Raw genomic sequence first — 18,082 nt, forward strand, 5'->3', positions numbered from 1 at the left:
GTATTATTTTTTATATCTTGATGCTTGTATTCAATCGCTACTGTACAACGTATACGTACGTTCCATGGAGTATAAAATACTCAACTAACGCGTTTATCCACTCCCTCCAATGTCCTCTGTCTTCAGCTATATAATTCGACAACTTGCTTCAACTGTTACAAAGAGCGGTTTACTTTCCGCTGTATAGGGTAGCTTTCAAATAACATTTGTTTTTAAATTACCATCTATTACTTCGTTAAACGGAACGTAGTAATTTGTACATTTTTCTATCTTCGCTATCGCTTTCGTCGGTATAATCATCATAGAGTTTTGCATTTTGAAATTAAAGCCGGAAGAACGTGCGTTAATTACAATATGAAGATTTATCTCTTATTATTTGCCTTGGTCGCAGTCGTTTGTGTAACAGCGGAAGATTATACCACAAAATATGACAATGTAGACGTCGACAGGATCCTGCAAAATGGTCGTATCCTCACCAATTACATTAAGTGCATGCTGGACGAAGGACCATGTACCAACGAAGGCAGAGAATTAAAAAGTAAGTACATACATTTGTTACTTTTATCTAATTATATAGCCCCGTTATAGATCATTCGCGACTATACATTTAATTAATAATTTATTAATTTATTATGCATGTAAAATATATAATTAACAAGTGTAAAAACAGTAGAAAGCTATACTTACGTGTATAATAGTTTATACTAAAATACGATTTATTTTAATATAAAAGTACTAAAATTAATTACGTATTTGTGCTGTTCATATACTTTTCAAATAATATTGTTTATATTTTTATGCAAAGATATTATTTATATACATATCTATATAAAATTCCACGGAGAAATTATTTCTGTATTAAAATGTCGATGAATTTTAGTTCAGTTTATAACAAATGAATTATTAATACATGGTATTAATTTATGTAGATATTACTGTATAAAAATATGAGAAACGAAGGAAATGACATTTCATAAATATCCTTTCTCTATTTGTTTTATCGTTATTAATATTTTCATATTTTAAATGCAATTACGTTAATGATTTTACCTTAATAGCATTAATATCGTAAAGCATACGAAACGATAGAAAAACATTTATTTTCTAAAACGTGACTTCGAATATAATATACTCGTAATATACTGTAGGTATATATGTATATCTTTTTTTTTTTTAATGCTTTATTATTTTCTTTCTCTTTCGAACTTTTGCAACTGATCACTTTTAAAATAAAAAAGAAGATGTAAATAGAACACTACAGAATTTACAAATTTGTAAACAGACATAGATATTTTTATAACTAACGAAGCAATTTTATTTAACTGCATGACCAAAAGTCACACCAGTTTCTTTCCGAGGTTTCTACGTGCATCTGCTGCAACGATTACGACAGAGTTCAATTCGCTCTCCCTCTCTTTATTACATAAGTTGCTTTGAACTTTCTCGTTTTGATTACATCGAACTCTCTTAAGTAACGTCTAAGTTATTATTATACATATGTACAGTATGTTCGGTTTAAATGTATACACGCTATTATGTTTATAATAAAATATAATTGAAAATATTGAAAATGCGAAAAAATATTTTTTAAGAATTATTTGACTTCATCAAGGTAACTTAGTGGAAGGTTTGAATTTTCTTTAGATTGTTATTTACGGAGACATGAATATCAGTAAGGTTTTTTAAGATGCATTATATATTTTTATTATTGTCATCTTTTTTATTAAACAATGTTAACGAGTACATTTAAACAATCATTTATCGGATATTTTTGTGAAAACATCATGCAAACGTTAAATACGATTATTACTTAGTCCTAGAGGAAACGAAAAGAGAAAAATTAAGAGCGAGGGGGAATTAAAAAGCGTTGAAATCTGAGGAAGATTTCAGAATAGGATGGAGAGAAAAATTGTCGTGGAATATTTGAAGGAAAAGAAAATGAAAGAGAGGAGAATGTACCTAAAAAGAAATAGATTGAGACAAACAGAAGAGAATGGAACGATTAAAAGGGGAAAGAAAAGACGTGAGAAGAATGTGAAGAAAAGAGAATATGAAGGTTCAGCAACAAATGCGACATAGCAACTTAGCACAGTTGTACGTACATATAAATAATCATAATTAGAATGTTAGGACTAGCAGAGTATCTGAATGAAGAGAGAAGAGACGGAAGTCAACGGCTAGTGATAAGGGCGAGGTGCGGAAATTTGGAAAAATGAAATAAATATTGGGAAGAAAAGGACGGAATTGCGATTTGTCCGAAGACAAATTCCGGACTTTGAAACAGTTGATGAAGGATTGTAGGGCAACAGACAGAGAGATTAGGAAAGAAATAGAGAAAGCAGTGAGCGAAAAAAGGGATGGGAAAGTAGAGGAATAGTAAAATAAGTTGAAGGTAAAGCAAACGAGAAAAGAGATGTAATTATAGCAAAGAAAAGAAAAGAAAAAATATATATATGTATATAAGATTAGTATATATATATATATATAAGAAAGCAATAGTATAAAGTATTATTACTAAGAGAGAAAGTAATTAGAAATATAGTTAGGTAATAGAGAATAAAAGAGTGAAAATGAGAGACTTGAGCGAATGGGAAGAGCGAAAGGTTAAGATAGAATTGTAAGTCAAGGATTTTGTAAACCAAGCCCATTTTTCAGTCGTGAGACTGAAAATAAAGAATATTGTTATATTAAGTTTAGTTAATATCTCTTATTCGTAACACTTGATTCGTAAGATGAAGAACGATTTCTTTCCAGGCGACATAAATATTTATGTTATTGTACAATTTTTAATAAATTCGCAACAATATTTCACATAAATTGTACAAGATGCAATTAATTACACTGTTACCCCAATTACAAATGTACAAATAAAAAAAATCTAATTGTTTTCCATCTTACAGATTACACGTTATGAGAAACAAAATGTCCGAATTTCATATTTACGTCGAATTTTTCATAATAATATCCGATAAGTTATTATTCAAACATTCTCGTTATACATACACATCATTGAAGTCGTTTTGAGATGTGTAATAAAATGGCAATTACAATAATATGTATATGGTTCTAGTCTAAAAATTTTCATTAATGTTGACATCTCTGAAATAACAATTCAGAAAAAAATTCAGACATTCCATTAAGTTTCCTCCACGAAATCAAACAATTTCGACATGAAATACCTATTTTTTCAATAACTAGAGAAGTAATAATACATATACACATAAATTAGATATACTGTATACATATATTGAAATAACTTTCGTTCTAATAAGTCCTCTTTTTCTTTTTTTTTTTTTTTTTTTTTTATTACAATCCATTTCCTTTAAGTTGAAATATTATAAATTAAGTTGAAATTATATTGAGTTGAGTATAAAAAAAAACAATTTTGAGCATTCCACTAAATTTGTGCTTTTTAGATAATGTTTATCTTAAAAATAATATTAAATAATACTATAGAAAGACAAAAAATTGTTAGAACTTATTTCATATTGTTCTTAAACAAACACAAGAGTAAAATTCCTTATCCTAACTTTTACCTATGTATATACAATTAGACAAAAATCATTATTATTTCTTTCTTGCTCTCTCTCTCCTTCCAATATGTAAATTTATATATATTATTCAGATTATTATGGTTTATTGTATAAAGGATCAATTTGCAAATGAGAAATAATTATAAATAATTATATAATACAAAGTTTTATACTATTTAATTGTCCTTAAAAAATTATAATATGTATTATTGTATTAGGACTTCATAAAATAATTGTATAGAGTTTTTATAATTGAATTGGAAAAATGTTAAATAATTTACTTGTTTATTGTTTCAGAAATTTTACCCGACGCTTTATCTACAGGTTGTAGTAAATGCAATGAAAAACAGAAACATACAGCGAACAAAGTAGTAAATTATCTGAGAACTAAAAGACCGAAGGATTGGGAACGACTTTCCGCAAAATATGATTCAAGTGGCGAATATAAGAAGCGTTACGAAAATGTATTACAACCTACCAAAAACAGTTGAATTTATATATATAGATCTAAACAATAAATTTATGAAGAGATTTGTACAATAAAACTATAACAAAAGTAATAAAATAGCTTAATGTATACATACATAGATTGTTGATAATAATTTTGTTACTTTATGTTAGTCAGCTATGATGTTTATTAAATACTTTGTCTCACATGCTGAATTCATGTCTGATCGAATATTTTTGTCGTACTATAAATATAATTAAGTATTTAAAGTAAAAAATGTGTGTTCATTTTCTTTTCACGAATACATGTTTTTTTAAATATTTTTTGAGTATTTATTAATAAAGTTTATTTATTTCAAAGTCTATCTGTGAGTGAATTCGTACATTGAGAATGAAGGATATAAATCGAAATGAAATATTTTTAAATCAATAATGTCGAGATTTGTATCGCATTCAAAAAATAAGTGCATTCTTCATTCAACTCGCCTCTTCTTAACAAGTGAACCAAGCTGAAAAAAATATTAATTTCAGTTTTAAGATGTCTTTTCAAAACATGATGAAACACATAAAGGTCTTACAAGATCTGAAATTGCAGGTAAATTATTTGTTTGATCTGTAACATTTGTCTCTGGTTCTCTAGCCTCTTTTGGTGGAGCAGTTTTTTTCATATTTCTATGTTGTGGAAAAGTGGGCATAAGTTTGGGGTCACATGCTAAAAAAGATTAAATTAAACGATAATTAACAATTTTAAAATATTATGATAATTAAGAATTTCTAAGTATTACGATAATAATATAAAGGATGGTTCACCAGATATTGCTACTTCAATTTACGTGACTGTTATTATTCGCTGGAAGAAATGTATAGTTTTGGTGGATCACCCTATACATATCGTTTTCTTTGACTTACGCAGAGGAGCTTCTTTGAAGTAGCTACTTTGTAAACATTCTTCTGCAGTGGCTCTCTTTTTTGGATCATACATGAATAAGAAATTTAATAATCTCAAACCAGCGGCACTTAACCATGGAAACCTTTGTTTCAAATTATTATATGGTTGCTGTTTTAATGTAAAGTTCTGTAGCGCTGGAAGTGTATTAAACTCAGGCCAAATTGCTTCACTTGGTGTGCCTAGCAAGTCAACAATTAATTCTAATTGTGCAATTTCTGATCGTCCAGGCAATAAAGGCCGATGCCCAAGTAGTTCCCCTAATAAAAGCATGTATACGCATAAGCGAAATTTAAATTATTATATTAAATCTTTAGTGTTATACATAAATTAGAAAAAAATATGAAAATACTATACCTAAAATACAACCTGCAGCCCACATATCGACAGAAGTTGTTTGAGTTTTAGCTTGTAATAACAACTCTGGAGCTCTATACCATAATGTTACTACCCTAGGGGTCATTGGCTTTAAAGGTAAACCAAACCACCTAGCTAATCCAAAATCAGCAATTTTTACACATCCTTTGTCTGTCATAAGGAGATTTGAAACTTTCAAATCTCTATGTACAATAAAATTATGATGTAGATAACGCAAACCCTTTAATACTTGTAAAACAATACATTTGACTTGACTTTCTGAAAATGGAGCTTGCATATTGTCCAGTAGACTTGCTAAATCTTGTTCACAATATTCCATAGCAAGAAATATGCTTTCTAAACTTCTCCCTACTACTACCTCTCTTAAATGTACAATATTTTCATGACGACAGGATAAAAGAACAGATATTTCTCTTAAACCACTGACTGGAAGGCCATCTTTTTCATGTTCCATTCGTACCTTTTTCAAGGCTACAACTTTATCATTTTTTGTATCTCTTGCTCTATAAACAATTCCATAGGTGCCTTCACCGATACGATTTAATTTTTCAAATTCAGACACAAATCTGCATTTACCTAACTATAAAAAAAGCAATAGAACATCGTTTATTACATTGTAATGAATATAACTAAAGCTATAACAAAGATGGATAAACTAAGTAGTTACAATATCTTGTTCTGGTATCTCCATTGGCTTGCCAGTCAAGAATGATGTTAATACTCCTCTTCTAGTTATTGGTGCTGATGGATCAGGACCAGATTCAGATGCAGTCTTTTTATCAGTATCATTATTTTCTACTGATTTTTTCTCCAATGTTTCGTCTAAAAAATTATTAAAATTTCACATCTAATATTTATTTTCTAGCATCTATTAGTATTTCATGCCTATTAATATCATTTAAGGAACAGCTTAAGACATTTGTACATGGTACTTTATAATATAGTAATAACAATTATATAGGAAACACTTTTTAGAGTTGACAATTTCATTAATAAATTATACTTGAACTGGATCAAATTTAAGTTCCATTATTTGTTTATTTACCAATTTTTTATTTGAATTTAAAATTTAAGCAACATTATACCAACCTCAACGACAAAAATCATTAAAAAAATACAATTAGTTTAATGTACAAATATCATATAATTTCAAATAATATGTAATAACAAAAAGATCGAATTACTTAACCTAGCATAATAATGTTTATATGTTGATTGCAATCAAATAAAATTGTACCTTTTGTCATTATGCGATATTCTCAAAAAGATATTTTCTCAACTATATCTGTTTTCCTCTTTAACATTCGTGTTTTAAAAAGCGTAGATGTAAAAACTCTCAAATACTAACAATTAATTGACCGGGTAATTTTCAATAATTCATTTGCACCATTGGAAATATAAAAGATAGATTCGACAATCCACAGATATTAGGACATTAAAGAACTACCATTATACGCTACCTTGCGTAACATCTTGCAAAACAGGATACCTTAAAAGTTAATGTTTATATTATTAGAAGTATGTAAATAGAAATAAAAATAATTAGATATATATATAATTATTCCATTAAAATGTTTATAATAATATTGAGTTTTTGATAAATATTGTTAGTACGTTTTCTCTTTTATAACTTGGATTCTATGCACTTTAACCCTGCACATGATGCCGTATCGAGTATGACTGCAAAATATTTCCATTATGTAATTGTGTGTAATTTATGTTATTGTTTAAATAGTTTTAAACATATTGAATTTGTACTTTGCTTATGGTATTCATATTTTACGTATTGCATTGCCTTCAGACCACAATGCTTTCACAATGCAATATTGCATATTGCATTTCAACGTTTGTCTATCTTCAGTATCTATAAGTCTATGATATTTATGTTGTGATCAATAGATACCATTGGTAAAAAATAGATAGTACAAAATTAAATGTAAAATATAATATTTTTATAAATGGGATGTGACTTTATTTTTATGTTATGATGATTTCTCTGAGATTTATTTAAATTTATAGAAGTCGTTTACCCATAGAGAAAAAAGTTAAATACGCAATTTAAACAAGCATGTAAATACAATTAAAGATTAAAAATTAACCTTAAATTTAAATTAAAAGTTAACCTTACTTTTACCGTTTAATGATTATAAAGTTTCTGTGAAATCGATTCTACTTTTTGTTTCTTAATTAATGTGAATGCATGAGTATCGAGAGAAGTATTATGCTATCAACGTATCTCGATGTTGACGGGGCATTGTATTTATCAGTAAGGAAAAGCTTTTAAAAAAGAAAAATAATTAGGGAAGAAGGAATTGCAATTTTGTATTTAAAAGATCAAAACCTAAAAAATGAGTTCTCACCATGAATTAAATATATCAGTAGAATATCCAATTCCTGGTGGCATAAATCATATTAACACACTTTCTGAGGATATTGGTGCTCTCTATCTCTCAGATGATTATTCAGATGTAACTTTAATTGTTGGTGGACAAAGATTTAATAGCCACAAAATCATTTTAGCTGCACGTAGCCAATATTTCAGAGCTCTTTTGTTTGGAGGTTTAAAAGAATCCACACAACATGAAATTGAGTTAAAAGATGCTAATTTGACTGGGTTTAAAGGCCTACTTGAGTACATATATACAGGACGAATGTCTCTTACAGACCGACGTGAAGAGGTATTAATTGTCACTTATTTTCATTATCATTTTTAATCAACAAATTATTATTGTTTTCAGGTTGTGTTGGATATTCTTGGATTAGCACATCTTTATGGATTTTCAGAATTGGAAGCTTCCATATCAGATTATCTTAGAGAAATATTAAATATAAAAAATGTCTGCCTCATATTCGGTGCAGCACTTCTTTATCGACTAGAATTTCTTACCAAGGTATTGATATCATATCTAAAAATACATTTGAAAATATCCACTGAAAATAATCTATTCTAGGTTTGTCATGAATACATGGATGAACATGCATGTGAAGTGATTCAACATGAAAGTTTTTTGCAATTAAGTGCTGATGCTTTGAATGAACTTGTCTCAAGAGATTCCTTTTATGCACCAGAGATTGATATCTTTTTAGCTGTACGAGCATGGGTAAATGCAAATCCTGATGCAGATGGCAAAACTGTTTTAGGTAAATATAAAAGCATTAAAAATAAAAAATCTGTTTTAAATATATTTTCAAAATAATTTCTATATAATACATTATTCAATTGATTAGACAAATTTTGTAGATAAGGTACGATTAAACTTAGTTTCAATCACGGATCTTTTAAATGTTGTTCGTCCAACTGGATTAATTTCTCCGGAAGCAATCTTAGATGCAATAGCTGCAAGAACGCAAACACGTGATTCAGATCTTAATTATCGTGGTCGACTACTTATTGATGTAAATGTTGCTCATCCTCTACATGGTGCTCAAGTCCTACAGGGTGAAATGCGTAGCTATCTTTTAGATGGCGATACAAATAATTATGATATGGAACGAGGGTAAATTGATATATTCATTTTCCAAATTATTCATTTAAATAATACTGTTCTTTTATTAGGTATACCAGACATACTATTACTGAATCACGAGAACATGGTATTTTAGTCAAGTTAGGAACTCAATGCATCATCAACCATGTAAAAATGTTGCTCTGGGATAAAGATATGCGTTCATATTCTTACTATTTAGAAGTGAGAAAAATAGATTAAGTACTAATTTTCATGTTTAATTCTTCATAGTATAATTATTTCTTACTGTTTTGTAGGTATCCATGGATCAAAAAAATTGGGTTCGAGTTATTGATTATACAGAATACTTTTGTCGTAGTTGGCAATACTTATACTTTGAACCAAGAATAGTTCTTTATATTCGTATTGTTGGGACAAATAATACCGTAAACAAAGTAAAATCGTTATTAAAATTACATGGAATGTTTTTCTATTGTATAATTATAACTTTTGTTTTTAAAGGTTTTTCATCTTGTAAGTTTTGAAGCATATTATACAAATCATACAGAAAAGCTCTATAATGGTTTTGTTATTCCAACACGAAATGTTGCTACTATGGATCAAAGTGCAACTGTTACAGAAGGTGTTTGTAGGTATGTAAGTTGTTGTGTATAAATGTATTTCATTCCTTCTTTATAATAAATTGTTTAAATATAGATCTCGGAATGCTCTCTTAAATGGTGATACATCAAATTATGATTGGGATAGTGGTTACACATGTCATCAAGTTGGATCTGGTTCTATTTTAGTACAACTTGGACAACCGTACATTATAGATTCTATGCGGTATATATTATTATATTACCTATAACAAATAAGAAAATATGAAATTTTCTAATCAATATTTATTTACATATAGATTATTACTTTGGGATTGCGATGATCGTTCGTATTCTTATTATATAGAGGTATCCGGTAATTCTTGGAGTTGGGTTCTAGTTGGTGATAAAACCAGAGAAGCTTGTCGTTCGTGGCAAACAATACATTTTGAACCTGCTCGTCCTGTCGTTTTTATACGTATCGTTGGAACACACAATACAGCAAATGAGGTAATGATTCATTTCGAGTAGTGACGTTAGAGAGCAACTATTTGTAATTAAACACATTTTATACATATCCAAATGTTATCCAAAACATTTTGCTTTTTAGGTTTTTCACTGTGTTCATTTTGAATGCCCTGCTCAAACAAATGATAAAGTTGTAGGTAAATCATTGATGCACAAAGAAAAGCAATTAAAAACTCACGATTCTACGATTTGGTCAGTATCACTACCCCCAGAAACAGCTACAGAAGCAGTTAATATTGATCAAGAAGAAATAAATTCTACAGATAGCAATATTTTTTAAGACATTAACCATTTGGGAACAAGTCATTATACAAAATTTCATTGATAATTAAAGAATTATGAACTAAGTATTGTACTTTCGTTTTTTGATTTGAACTTCCTATATATTAATGGTTTAAGTGCTTGTATAGTATAGAGATATAAGTATCACATAATGATATATAATTGTAAAAATAATTGTAAAATAAATTTTTTAATTAAAGTAAATTTTTAATTTAGTCAAATGACCCTTAGTTCATTCCTATGTAACTAAAGAAAAGAAGAAAACTGGAAATCGTTTGGTAATGCTTGTTAAAATTTATTTGAAGTATTTAATAATGTAATAAAAATTTATTGATTAGAAATAGATCAAAAATAACCTAAACGGTATTTTAATAGTTACTAATTTACAATAATATAATGATACATATACATATATATTTTTATAAAATTAATAGATAAAGGCAGAAAATTGATGGATATATACAAATATTAGAACTTATTTTTATGTAATTTTTAACTTATTTAAATATTTGAATTATACAATTAAAGCATGTGTATATTCGATTAATATCATATTAAAATTTTGAAAATGTCCCTAGCACCTTCATCTTTGTTACTTAATTGTATAATTTTTATATAGTATAATATAAATTGTAATAAGTTTACTATAAAGAAATATACAATCTCATAATTCTCAAAGTTGTCAATTTTTCAGATTTAATTTATGTTCATGTTTCAATTATAATATATTCGTCAACATAAGATGTTTTCATTGATGCATTAACACATAACCAGATACATATATATATGAACATACATTACAATGTATAAACTGTATTAGAGTGTGTAAGTAAATACCATCTTAATGTGGTGATATTAATGCAGTGTATTTGTACCACTTAGGATAAGTAATATTAAAATAAATTGCAATTTGATAAAATTCATTTTGATAACAAACACTTTGTAATTGTATTATAAGGGAAATGTTAAATGAGGTGACCAACCTATTTACTTTGATTATAAGAACGACCACTTAGCGCAAATACGAATAACACAGGACAAATAAAAACAGCGGCAAAAGTAACAACATTGGTAAAACAACGATAATATAACGCGATTTAAAAGTTCTTCATAAGTATATGAATATCCTAGGCGTCATATCATGAAAGAAAGCATATAAAAGTATCGATGTTTAAATGTAAACTTGAAACATATTCAATCAAATATAAAATTCATTCATTGATTTTATTAATTATTAAATGTATAACGTCAAATAGTGAACTTTTATTCATGAATAATTTTCATGTAATGAAAGTTTTGATATGATTATTCAATATAACGTGCCATATTTTGGAAATGGAATACAAGGAAATTATTATTATATCAAGAGAGATTCGATTAGATAAAGAAAAGAATCATTGCTATTTTGGCTATCATTTTCTCAACAAATGGCCATGGCTGAGAATTTGGAAAATGAAAAATATCCTTTACACAAATGCATATTTCAAGGGGACGTTAAAGCTTTAAGTTCTTTAATCAGAACTTACAATATCGCTGAAAAAGATACACAAGGTTAACACAAACATTATAAATTTAATAATTTTGTTAACAATATATTTGTTGATAATTGATTTTACTTAAGTATACATTATAAAACAATTCATTTTCTTTCAATAGGAAATACTCCTTTACATTTAGCTGTCATGTTAGGAAGAAAAGGTAAGAATATATATTTCAAATATACATTAATATACATAAATAATTATTTAATATACATTATTGACATATATGTAAAGTTTCAAATAAAATTTTAGAATCAATTCAATTATTACTTGCACATGGTGCACCTGTAAAAGTAAAAAACTTAGCTGGGTGGAGTCCACTTGCAGAGGCAATCAGTTATGGAGATAGACAAACCAGTTAGTAAAAATAATAGCAGGCTACTTATCAGAAAGAAATAATTTTAATATTAGTTATATATATATATATATATGTATATATATATGTATATATATTACAGTATCATCACTTGTGAGAAAATTAAACCAACAAGCTAGAGAGCAAATGGAAGAAAGAAGGCCAAATTTACTTGCAACATTACGCCAAATGGGAGACTTCTATATGGAATTAAAATGGGATTTTCAAAGTTGGGGTATTTAATGTTATGTTTGAATTATAATTAAGTTGGAGATGCTTGAACACTGAAGAAATAGGATTTATATGTATATTACGATAAGAATACTTTACTTTTTGGATATGTTGTATATTTTTGCACATATATCTTCTAATTCTTTCATATTTGAATTTCCCATAAATGCATAAACGTTCGCAATCAATTTATAATAATTGTAATAATCTACAAGTATCTATAATTTTCCAGTGCCACTTGTTTCTCGTGTACTTCCTTCAGATGTTTGTAAAATACATAAACGGGGAGCATCTATCAGAATGGACACTACTTTAGTAGATTTCAATGATATGAGATGGGAAAGAGGTGACATATCATTTATTTTTAATGGTGATAAAAAGCCAAGCAAATCATTGGCAGTACTTGATAATCTGGCTAAACGTTATCAAACAGTGAGATATGAGGTCAAATTACTTTTTATTAATTAATATCTGCAACTGAATATCTTTCATTATGAGTTGTAATAATGAATTTATTATCACTGATTCATTTTTTAGGAAACAGAATTGGAAATACAAGATGAAGTCGATATTCTTATGTCAAGTGATATTATGGCAGCACAAATGTCAACAAAAGGTATTACACTTTCAAAAGCTCAGACAGGCTGGATATTTCGTGAAGATAAAAGGGTAAGGCCAGCATTGTTGGTTTTGCCTATGATACTTCTCCTCCTTCTCCTGCTCTTTTCTTAAAATTTTTTTGAGATATATCTCAAATATTTAATAAAGGAGATGGTAGGGCCTTTCCACGCGGAATGTTACCAAATCGACGGAATGGTTTTGGAAAGTAAGAAACGACGAGAACATTTAAGCGAGGAAGACTTACAAAAAAATAAGGCTATTATGGAATCATTAACAAAAGGAAGTTCACAAGGATTTGCTAATGAGAAGGTAAACAAAGTAGCAGAATTTTCTTTCTCTACTTAAATATGCTAATTTATCAACTTTTAGCCTCAAGTTAGAAGAGCTTCTTTAAATCCACCACCAGAATCAAATATTACTTGGGAAGAATATATTATGGCTCCACCTGGTCAATCTCCACTTCTTGGAAGAAATCTTGTTTACAAGGAAAGCAGTAAATCATTTAAAGCAACAGTTGCTATGAGCCCAGATTTTCCACTGACTGTCGATATGTTACTCAATGTTTTGGAAGTAATAGCGCCATTCAAACATTTTAGTAAATTGCGAGAATTTGTTCTAATGAAATTACCGCCTGGTTTCCCTGTAAAAATTGATATACCTATTTTACCTACGGTGACAGCAAAAATCACTTTTCAAGAATTTGCCTTTCGGAATGATATAGATCCCAAGTTATTTAAGATACCACCAGATTACCTTGAAGATCCTATGAGGTAAATTTAAAAACTTTTTATAGTTTTCCTATGTAATCCATTTAATTAAGTAGTGTTTTTAAATTTAACTACTTCATTCTCTTCCGAAATATTTACTTATAAATTTTATAAATTTCATTAGATTTCCAGATTTATGACAGCTTCGCGCGTTGGAGATAACTCAAGTCAATTATCATATTAAAAATGAAGCCTTTTTTTCTCCAAAAAACTATTTGAAGAGAATTATTTGGCTTTCAAACAAAAATTTTATCAAACATATTGCTGCCAGAATGGCCTCCTAAAAAGTTACAAAGTACTTTTTACAAAAAAATTGTTCTTTTGAATATGAAATATAGCAAATAGCAAGTATTTTTGTTGATAAAACTACATAATAAGTTTGAGGGTTGGTATACTTTATTTACAAAATTGTATACTAAATTTAATATATGGAAACAACTTAATAAACTTATGCACATTAAAACTAAGAGATACATTGTACACTATAAAGTGCATAAAAAATAACTCTTATCCATCTTGCTTTTTCTCAGCTCCAATTTTGAATTTTTCTTTTCCACGTTTAGTAATTAATACTTAAAAGAATATTTTACAGTTTGCAGTATTTATTTAAAGAGGCAATTTTTATCTTTCTGTTAGAGAGAGTGTTATTAATTAGTAAAAACTATTGAAGAGGAATATTATAAATAAATATTTTCTAAATATAAAGGCCAAATTGTGCATCCGATTTTACTGCATTATATTGACTTTATCATTTCCATAGTCTGAAAAATAGCGAAGCGGTTTATTAAGGTTACTTTAAATGCGACATCCTGCACATACCTAACATTTTGCTAGTAATCTAGCATTGTAATACATACTATATGATTCATGTATGTGTGTGTTTAGTTCAAAAATTTTTAAATAAAGATTATAGCAAATCATAATGTTGTATACATTATTTTAGTTTTGAATTACTTTCATTAAAAATAATTGTTTCAAATCTAATTTGTAGTATGTCACTAGATAACAGAAATTAGATTTAATTCCTGAAAGAAAAAGTGAATTTTTTATTACTACATATGCTAAATATACTGTGTAATATATATGTTATATCAGAAAGAAACTGATTATATTATTTTATTTATTATATACTGTAATCCTAAATTCGTGGTACATTTAAAGTGAGAAAGATTCTATAGCTCAAAGTAAGAAGGAAATTGAGAATATATATATTTTCGAGAAATCCAAGTCTGAAAACTTGGTAAATATACATATATATGAATTTATTCAATCCCAGATAGACAATGGTAGATCATTTCGACAAAAGGTTACTCTAGGTATGAAAATTAGTTGAAGATATAGAATAAAGTTTTTTCGTTTAAGGCCTTGTTTTTGAGAAAACCGAATTTGAGAATTTGTCAATATATGTGTACCAGACTCATTTTTAACCAAACATATTCAAATTTTGTTTTTTCAGAACAAGATCTTAAATGAAATAACTTCATTCTGCATTTTCGGTTTATTTTCGCATGTAAAATGATTCTTGTACTCTTGTCTATGTTGAGCTAGACTACTAGACAAATTTAAATATACTTGACAAATCTCCAAATTCGATTTTCTCAAAAATGAAGCGTTCAATGTAATTTTGTTACTCCTGGTTTTCGTTTTATTTTGCGCTATAAAATCTCCTGTGATTTCAATTACATAATGAATTTACGATCACAGTGTATATGTATAGATTATTGAATAATAAATTACAAAAATCGTAAGAGTACATATGTATGGTCCTAATATAATTATATGTATTTATTGGAAATCACCAAATAAATTAATTTACTCATGAATCTATTATTAAAAATTATTTTATTTTCACTCTGCCTTGAAATCTAATGTATTGATATGGATACTTTAAAAGATATATTGTAAATAAATCTAATAAAAGTAATTTTGATAGAAAGTAAATAAATATTTTCAATTCTATTATAAAGCCAAAGATTTGTGAGAAAACGTCAGAGAAATACAAAATACTGTTTAAATTAAGTTTATAATTATTTTAGTATTATTTTATATATATAGTATTATTTTAATCAAGCGAATTCAATGGATCTGATAAAATTGTATAGATAGTTATGTTTTACTCGATTCGGTTCAACTCGGTTCGTTTCGGAATTGCACTGCTTAACAGCAGATAGTGACTAATCGGTGTAGACAGTTGTAGACGAGTATTAGTTGGCGTCTTTTAGAAGACAAAAATATAGTTGTTTCGATAAAAATTTAAACTATTGATGAGTTTTCAATGACTTAAAGAATGCTGCGTCGTATGAAATTAATTTTGTGTTTCTGCGTTATTTTATGCGCATTAGACAATAAAGCTGATGACAATCAAGTTTCATTAACCAAACTTGGTACGAAAACGGGACCGACGTTAAAATTCTTCTATTGGTGAGTTTTATAAATTTAATTGTAAAAAAACAATAATTTTACTTTTTTTATTCGATATATCTTGACATATATATTATTTTGATGATTTATTTATACGTTTATAATTTCATTAATAGGCTAATAATTTTTATCTTTTCTGCTTTCAGTTATTCATGTGGATATAGAAAAGTTTTTGAAGAATATGTCAATATCCTTCAGCAAAAGTATCCAGAATTACAAATTGATGGAGAAAATTATATTCCCTCTCATAATAAGATGCTCATTGCTAAATTATTGGTAATTATATTTTGTTTTTATAACACGTAATATCTGTTATTTATTAATATGCCATGTTTCCTATTTTTATTTAGAGTTTTGCAAAAATTTCACTGATAATTTTAATAGTAAGTGGGCTTGATTTAGGACAACCACCAACATCACTGTGGCAATGGTGTCTAGATAATCGGTTTTATTCCTGTATAATGATATTTTTTATTTTTAATGCCATAGAAGGACATTTCATATCATCAGGAGCTTTTGAAATACATTTTAATGGTAAACAATGTTCCTATGAATTATAATAAATATAATTATACAGCATCTATAAATATGTATCTAAGTTATTCATTATGTTCTAGATGTTCCAGTGTGGTCTAAACTGGAAACTGGTAGAATACCACAACCATTAGAACTATTTCAAATAATAGATAATCATTTAAATATGCGATATGCAGATATAGATATAGAATAGATTAATTTTAATAAGAAATCCAATGTGGCATTTTTTTATTTGTACCAAATGTTAAGTAACTGTGGTTATGGAACTTTCATTGCTGCAACTCTATAATTGTTAAGAACAATTACCATCGTTCGCGTATCTTATATATGTATTTTCTTATATACCTTGCTATCTCAGTTTAGATGAGACAGTATATTTAAAACAGATAGAGTTTGCATGAGGGAAGCAGAAATAAAACCTTTTAATATTGCTCAAAACTATTTTTCATTCTCCATCTTAATTTAGAAATTAGGGAAAGAAATACGTGATATTACTTAATTATAACGGGCATAAAAGTAAATATTCAGTACCTTAAAGTACATATTAATTGAAAGATATTTAACCCTTTCGCCACGGTGGGTACTAGCCATCAATGCGCCTCTACGAGCGGGCCGCCGTGCCGCCGAGTGTCACCGTACGAGCGTTTCGCGTTTTTTGTTCTCCCAACGTGTTCGTTTAAATTCTTGGAGGATTTCGTTGAACTTGAGGATGACTTGAGGATGTATTGGATGAAGGGAATGTTGTTGTGACCTCGTTCTGTATTTTAAAAATAAATCCTGCAATAAATCTTCATTTTGAGTTGTTTATTGAAAATTATATAACAATGATAGAATATAATTTTGAATATTGAATATAATTTAGTAAAAATAAAATACTACTATTAGATTATGTATATACATATATATCGTCGTAGTGGACGCGGATAGTGGATGCCGGATATAGCTGGCGCCTGTCGCGAAAGAGATAAAATTTTTATTTAAAAATATACAAAATTCATTTACTCTCATTAATATTTTGAAACTATTATCTATTAATCATTATTGTTTTTAACATTAATATATACTCTGTTATATCACAGACAGGATTTTTTAAACTTAAGATAATAGACTAATAATTCAATATAAAATATGTAGAAAATAAATAAATGTTCCCGTTTTCATAAATATATATATATATATTATAAATTATAGGAGTTGAAGATATAATAAAACAAATATATATGAATATAAATGTTATATTTTTAATGATCACAATTTTTTATATAGATAGATACAAAAAATAAATGATTGTATTACAGATTATATTATGTTACAGAATATAGCAATATATTATATATATTACAGAATATGTCGTTAATTTACTGCCCTGTCATATTTATAACATTTTAAAAGAATATAAACTTATTTTCTGCGGTGTATCTTCCGATATCTACTTTTGAACCACAATAAG

The 18,082-nt window shown here is 27.7% G+C and overlaps 5 protein-coding genes across 7 annotated transcripts; 4 read left to right on the forward strand and 1 right to left on the reverse strand.

Moving 5' to 3' along the window:
* The first annotated feature begins 145 nt into the window (after positions 1 to 145).
* On the forward strand, positions 146 to 4,116 carry CSP6 (chemosensory protein 6). Its single transcript, XM_069119087.1, has 2 exons — positions 146 to 538; positions 3,831 to 4,116. The coding sequence occupies exons 1-2, from the start codon at positions 355 to 357 to the stop codon at positions 4,022 to 4,024; spliced, it is 378 nt and encodes a 125-aa protein (XP_068975188.1). The 5' UTR covers positions 146 to 354; the 3' UTR covers positions 4,025 to 4,116.
* Positions 4,117 to 4,289: 173 nt separating this feature from the next.
* On the reverse strand, positions 4,290 to 6,702 carry Cdc10 (cyclin-dependent kinase 10). The gene is made up of 6 exons (XM_069119076.1): positions 6,542 to 6,702; positions 5,972 to 6,126; positions 5,284 to 5,884; positions 4,890 to 5,186; positions 4,559 to 4,692; positions 4,290 to 4,489 (listed from the first exon to the last, which is right to left on the reverse strand). The coding sequence occupies exons 1-6, from the start codon at positions 6,549 to 6,551 to the stop codon at positions 4,454 to 4,456; spliced, it is 1,233 nt and encodes a 410-aa protein (XP_068975177.1). The 5' UTR covers positions 6,552 to 6,702; the 3' UTR covers positions 4,290 to 4,453.
* A 671-nt stretch (positions 6,703 to 7,373) lies between these two features.
* On the forward strand, positions 7,374 to 10,380 carry BTBD9 (BTB (POZ) domain containing 9). 3 transcript variants are annotated; one of them, XM_069118406.1, is made up of 10 exons: positions 7,374 to 7,982; positions 8,043 to 8,195; positions 8,256 to 8,445; positions 8,546 to 8,801; positions 8,861 to 8,993; positions 9,068 to 9,205; positions 9,273 to 9,403; positions 9,468 to 9,596; positions 9,670 to 9,859; positions 9,960 to 10,380. In XM_069118406.1, exons 1-10 carry the CDS (start codon positions 7,653 to 7,655, stop codon positions 10,155 to 10,157), a joined length of 1,848 nt encoding a protein of 615 aa, XP_068974507.1. In that variant the 5' UTR covers positions 7,374 to 7,652; the 3' UTR covers positions 10,158 to 10,380. The 3 variants fall into 3 exon arrangements, with proteins under 3 accessions (XP_068974507.1, XP_068974508.1, XP_068974509.1); XM_069118407.1 differs by having other exon boundaries at positions 8,567 to 8,801; XM_069118408.1 differs by having other exon boundaries at positions 8,256 to 8,444; positions 8,578 to 8,801.
* Positions 10,381 to 10,942: 562 nt separating this feature from the next.
* On the forward strand, positions 10,943 to 14,597 carry LOC138182500 (ankyrin repeat domain-containing protein 13C). The gene is made up of 9 exons (XM_069118409.1): positions 10,943 to 11,710; positions 11,816 to 11,857; positions 11,953 to 12,057; positions 12,159 to 12,290; positions 12,519 to 12,730; positions 12,824 to 12,955; positions 13,055 to 13,216; positions 13,277 to 13,677; positions 13,799 to 14,597. Exons 1-9 carry the CDS (start codon positions 11,587 to 11,589, stop codon positions 13,812 to 13,814), a joined length of 1,326 nt encoding a protein of 441 aa, XP_068974510.1. The 5' UTR covers positions 10,943 to 11,586; the 3' UTR covers positions 13,815 to 14,597.
* Positions 14,598 to 15,805: 1,208 nt separating this feature from the next.
* On the forward strand, positions 15,806 to 17,425 carry SelT (selenoprotein T). The gene is made up of 4 exons (XM_069118507.1): positions 15,806 to 16,095; positions 16,242 to 16,371; positions 16,446 to 16,629; positions 16,713 to 17,425. Exons 1-4 carry the CDS (start codon positions 15,962 to 15,964, stop codon positions 16,823 to 16,825), a joined length of 561 nt encoding a protein of 186 aa, XP_068974608.1. The 5' UTR covers positions 15,806 to 15,961; the 3' UTR covers positions 16,826 to 17,425.
* Positions 17,426 to 18,082: the final 657 nt, after the last annotated feature.

Source organism: Bombus flavifrons, chromosome 8, assembly GCF_040668555.2.
Source record: "Bombus flavifrons isolate JBK064 chromosome 8, iyBomFlav1_principal, whole genome shotgun sequence".
Classification (NCBI taxonomy): Eukaryota; Metazoa; Arthropoda; class Insecta; order Hymenoptera; family Apidae; genus Bombus; species Bombus flavifrons.

What these genes read in the sequence shown, in the direction of transcription:
- CSP6 (XM_069119087.1), top strand. Translation starts at nt 355, where the DNA reads ATGAAGATTTATCTCTTATTATTTGCCTTGGTCGCAGTCGTTTGTGTA. An exon ending in CGAAGGCAGAGAATTAAAAA is followed by an intron (nt 539 to 3,830) that starts GTAAGTACATAC and finishes TTATTGTTTCAG; the next exon opens with AAATTTTACCCGACGCTTTA.
- Cdc10 (XM_069119076.1), bottom strand. An exon ending in GGCTGCAGGTTGTATTTTAG is followed by an intron (nt 5,187 to 5,283) that starts GTATAGTATTTT and finishes TGCTTTTATTAG; the next exon opens with GGGAACTACTTGGGCATCGG. An exon ending in CTTCAAAGAAGCTCCTCTGC is followed by an intron (nt 4,693 to 4,889) that starts GTAAGTCAAAGA and finishes AATCTTTTTTAG; the next exon opens with CATGTGACCCCAAACTTATG.
- BTBD9 (XM_069118406.1), top strand. Translation starts at nt 7,653, where the DNA reads ATGAGTTCTCACCATGAATTAAATATATCAGTAGAATATCCAATTCCT. An exon ending in AATTATGATATGGAACGAGG is followed by an intron (nt 8,802 to 8,860) that starts GTAAATTGATAT and finishes TTCTTTTATTAG; the next exon opens with GTATACCAGACATACTATTA. An exon ending in GTTACAGAAGGTGTTTGTAG is followed by an intron (nt 9,404 to 9,467) that starts GTATGTAAGTTG and finishes GTTTAAATATAG; the next exon opens with ATCTCGGAATGCTCTCTTAA.
- LOC138182500 (XM_069118409.1), top strand. Translation starts at nt 11,587, where the DNA reads ATGGCCATGGCTGAGAATTTGGAAAATGAAAAATATCCTTTACACAAA. An exon ending in TTATGGAGATAGACAAACCA is followed by an intron (nt 12,058 to 12,158) that starts GTTAGTAAAAAT and finishes TATATATTACAG; the next exon opens with TATCATCACTTGTGAGAAAA. An exon ending in AAGGATTTGCTAATGAGAAG is followed by an intron (nt 13,217 to 13,276) that starts GTAAACAAAGTA and finishes ATCAACTTTTAG; the next exon opens with CCTCAAGTTAGAAGAGCTTC.
- SelT (XM_069118507.1), top strand. Translation starts at nt 15,962, where the DNA reads ATGCTGCGTCGTATGAAATTAATTTTGTGTTTCTGCGTTATTTTATGC. An exon ending in ACGTTAAAATTCTTCTATTG is followed by an intron (nt 16,096 to 16,241) that starts GTGAGTTTTATA and finishes TTCTGCTTTCAG; the next exon opens with TTATTCATGTGGATATAGAA. An exon ending in TTTTGAAATACATTTTAATG is followed by an intron (nt 16,630 to 16,712) that starts GTAAACAATGTT and finishes ATTATGTTCTAG; the next exon opens with ATGTTCCAGTGTGGTCTAAA.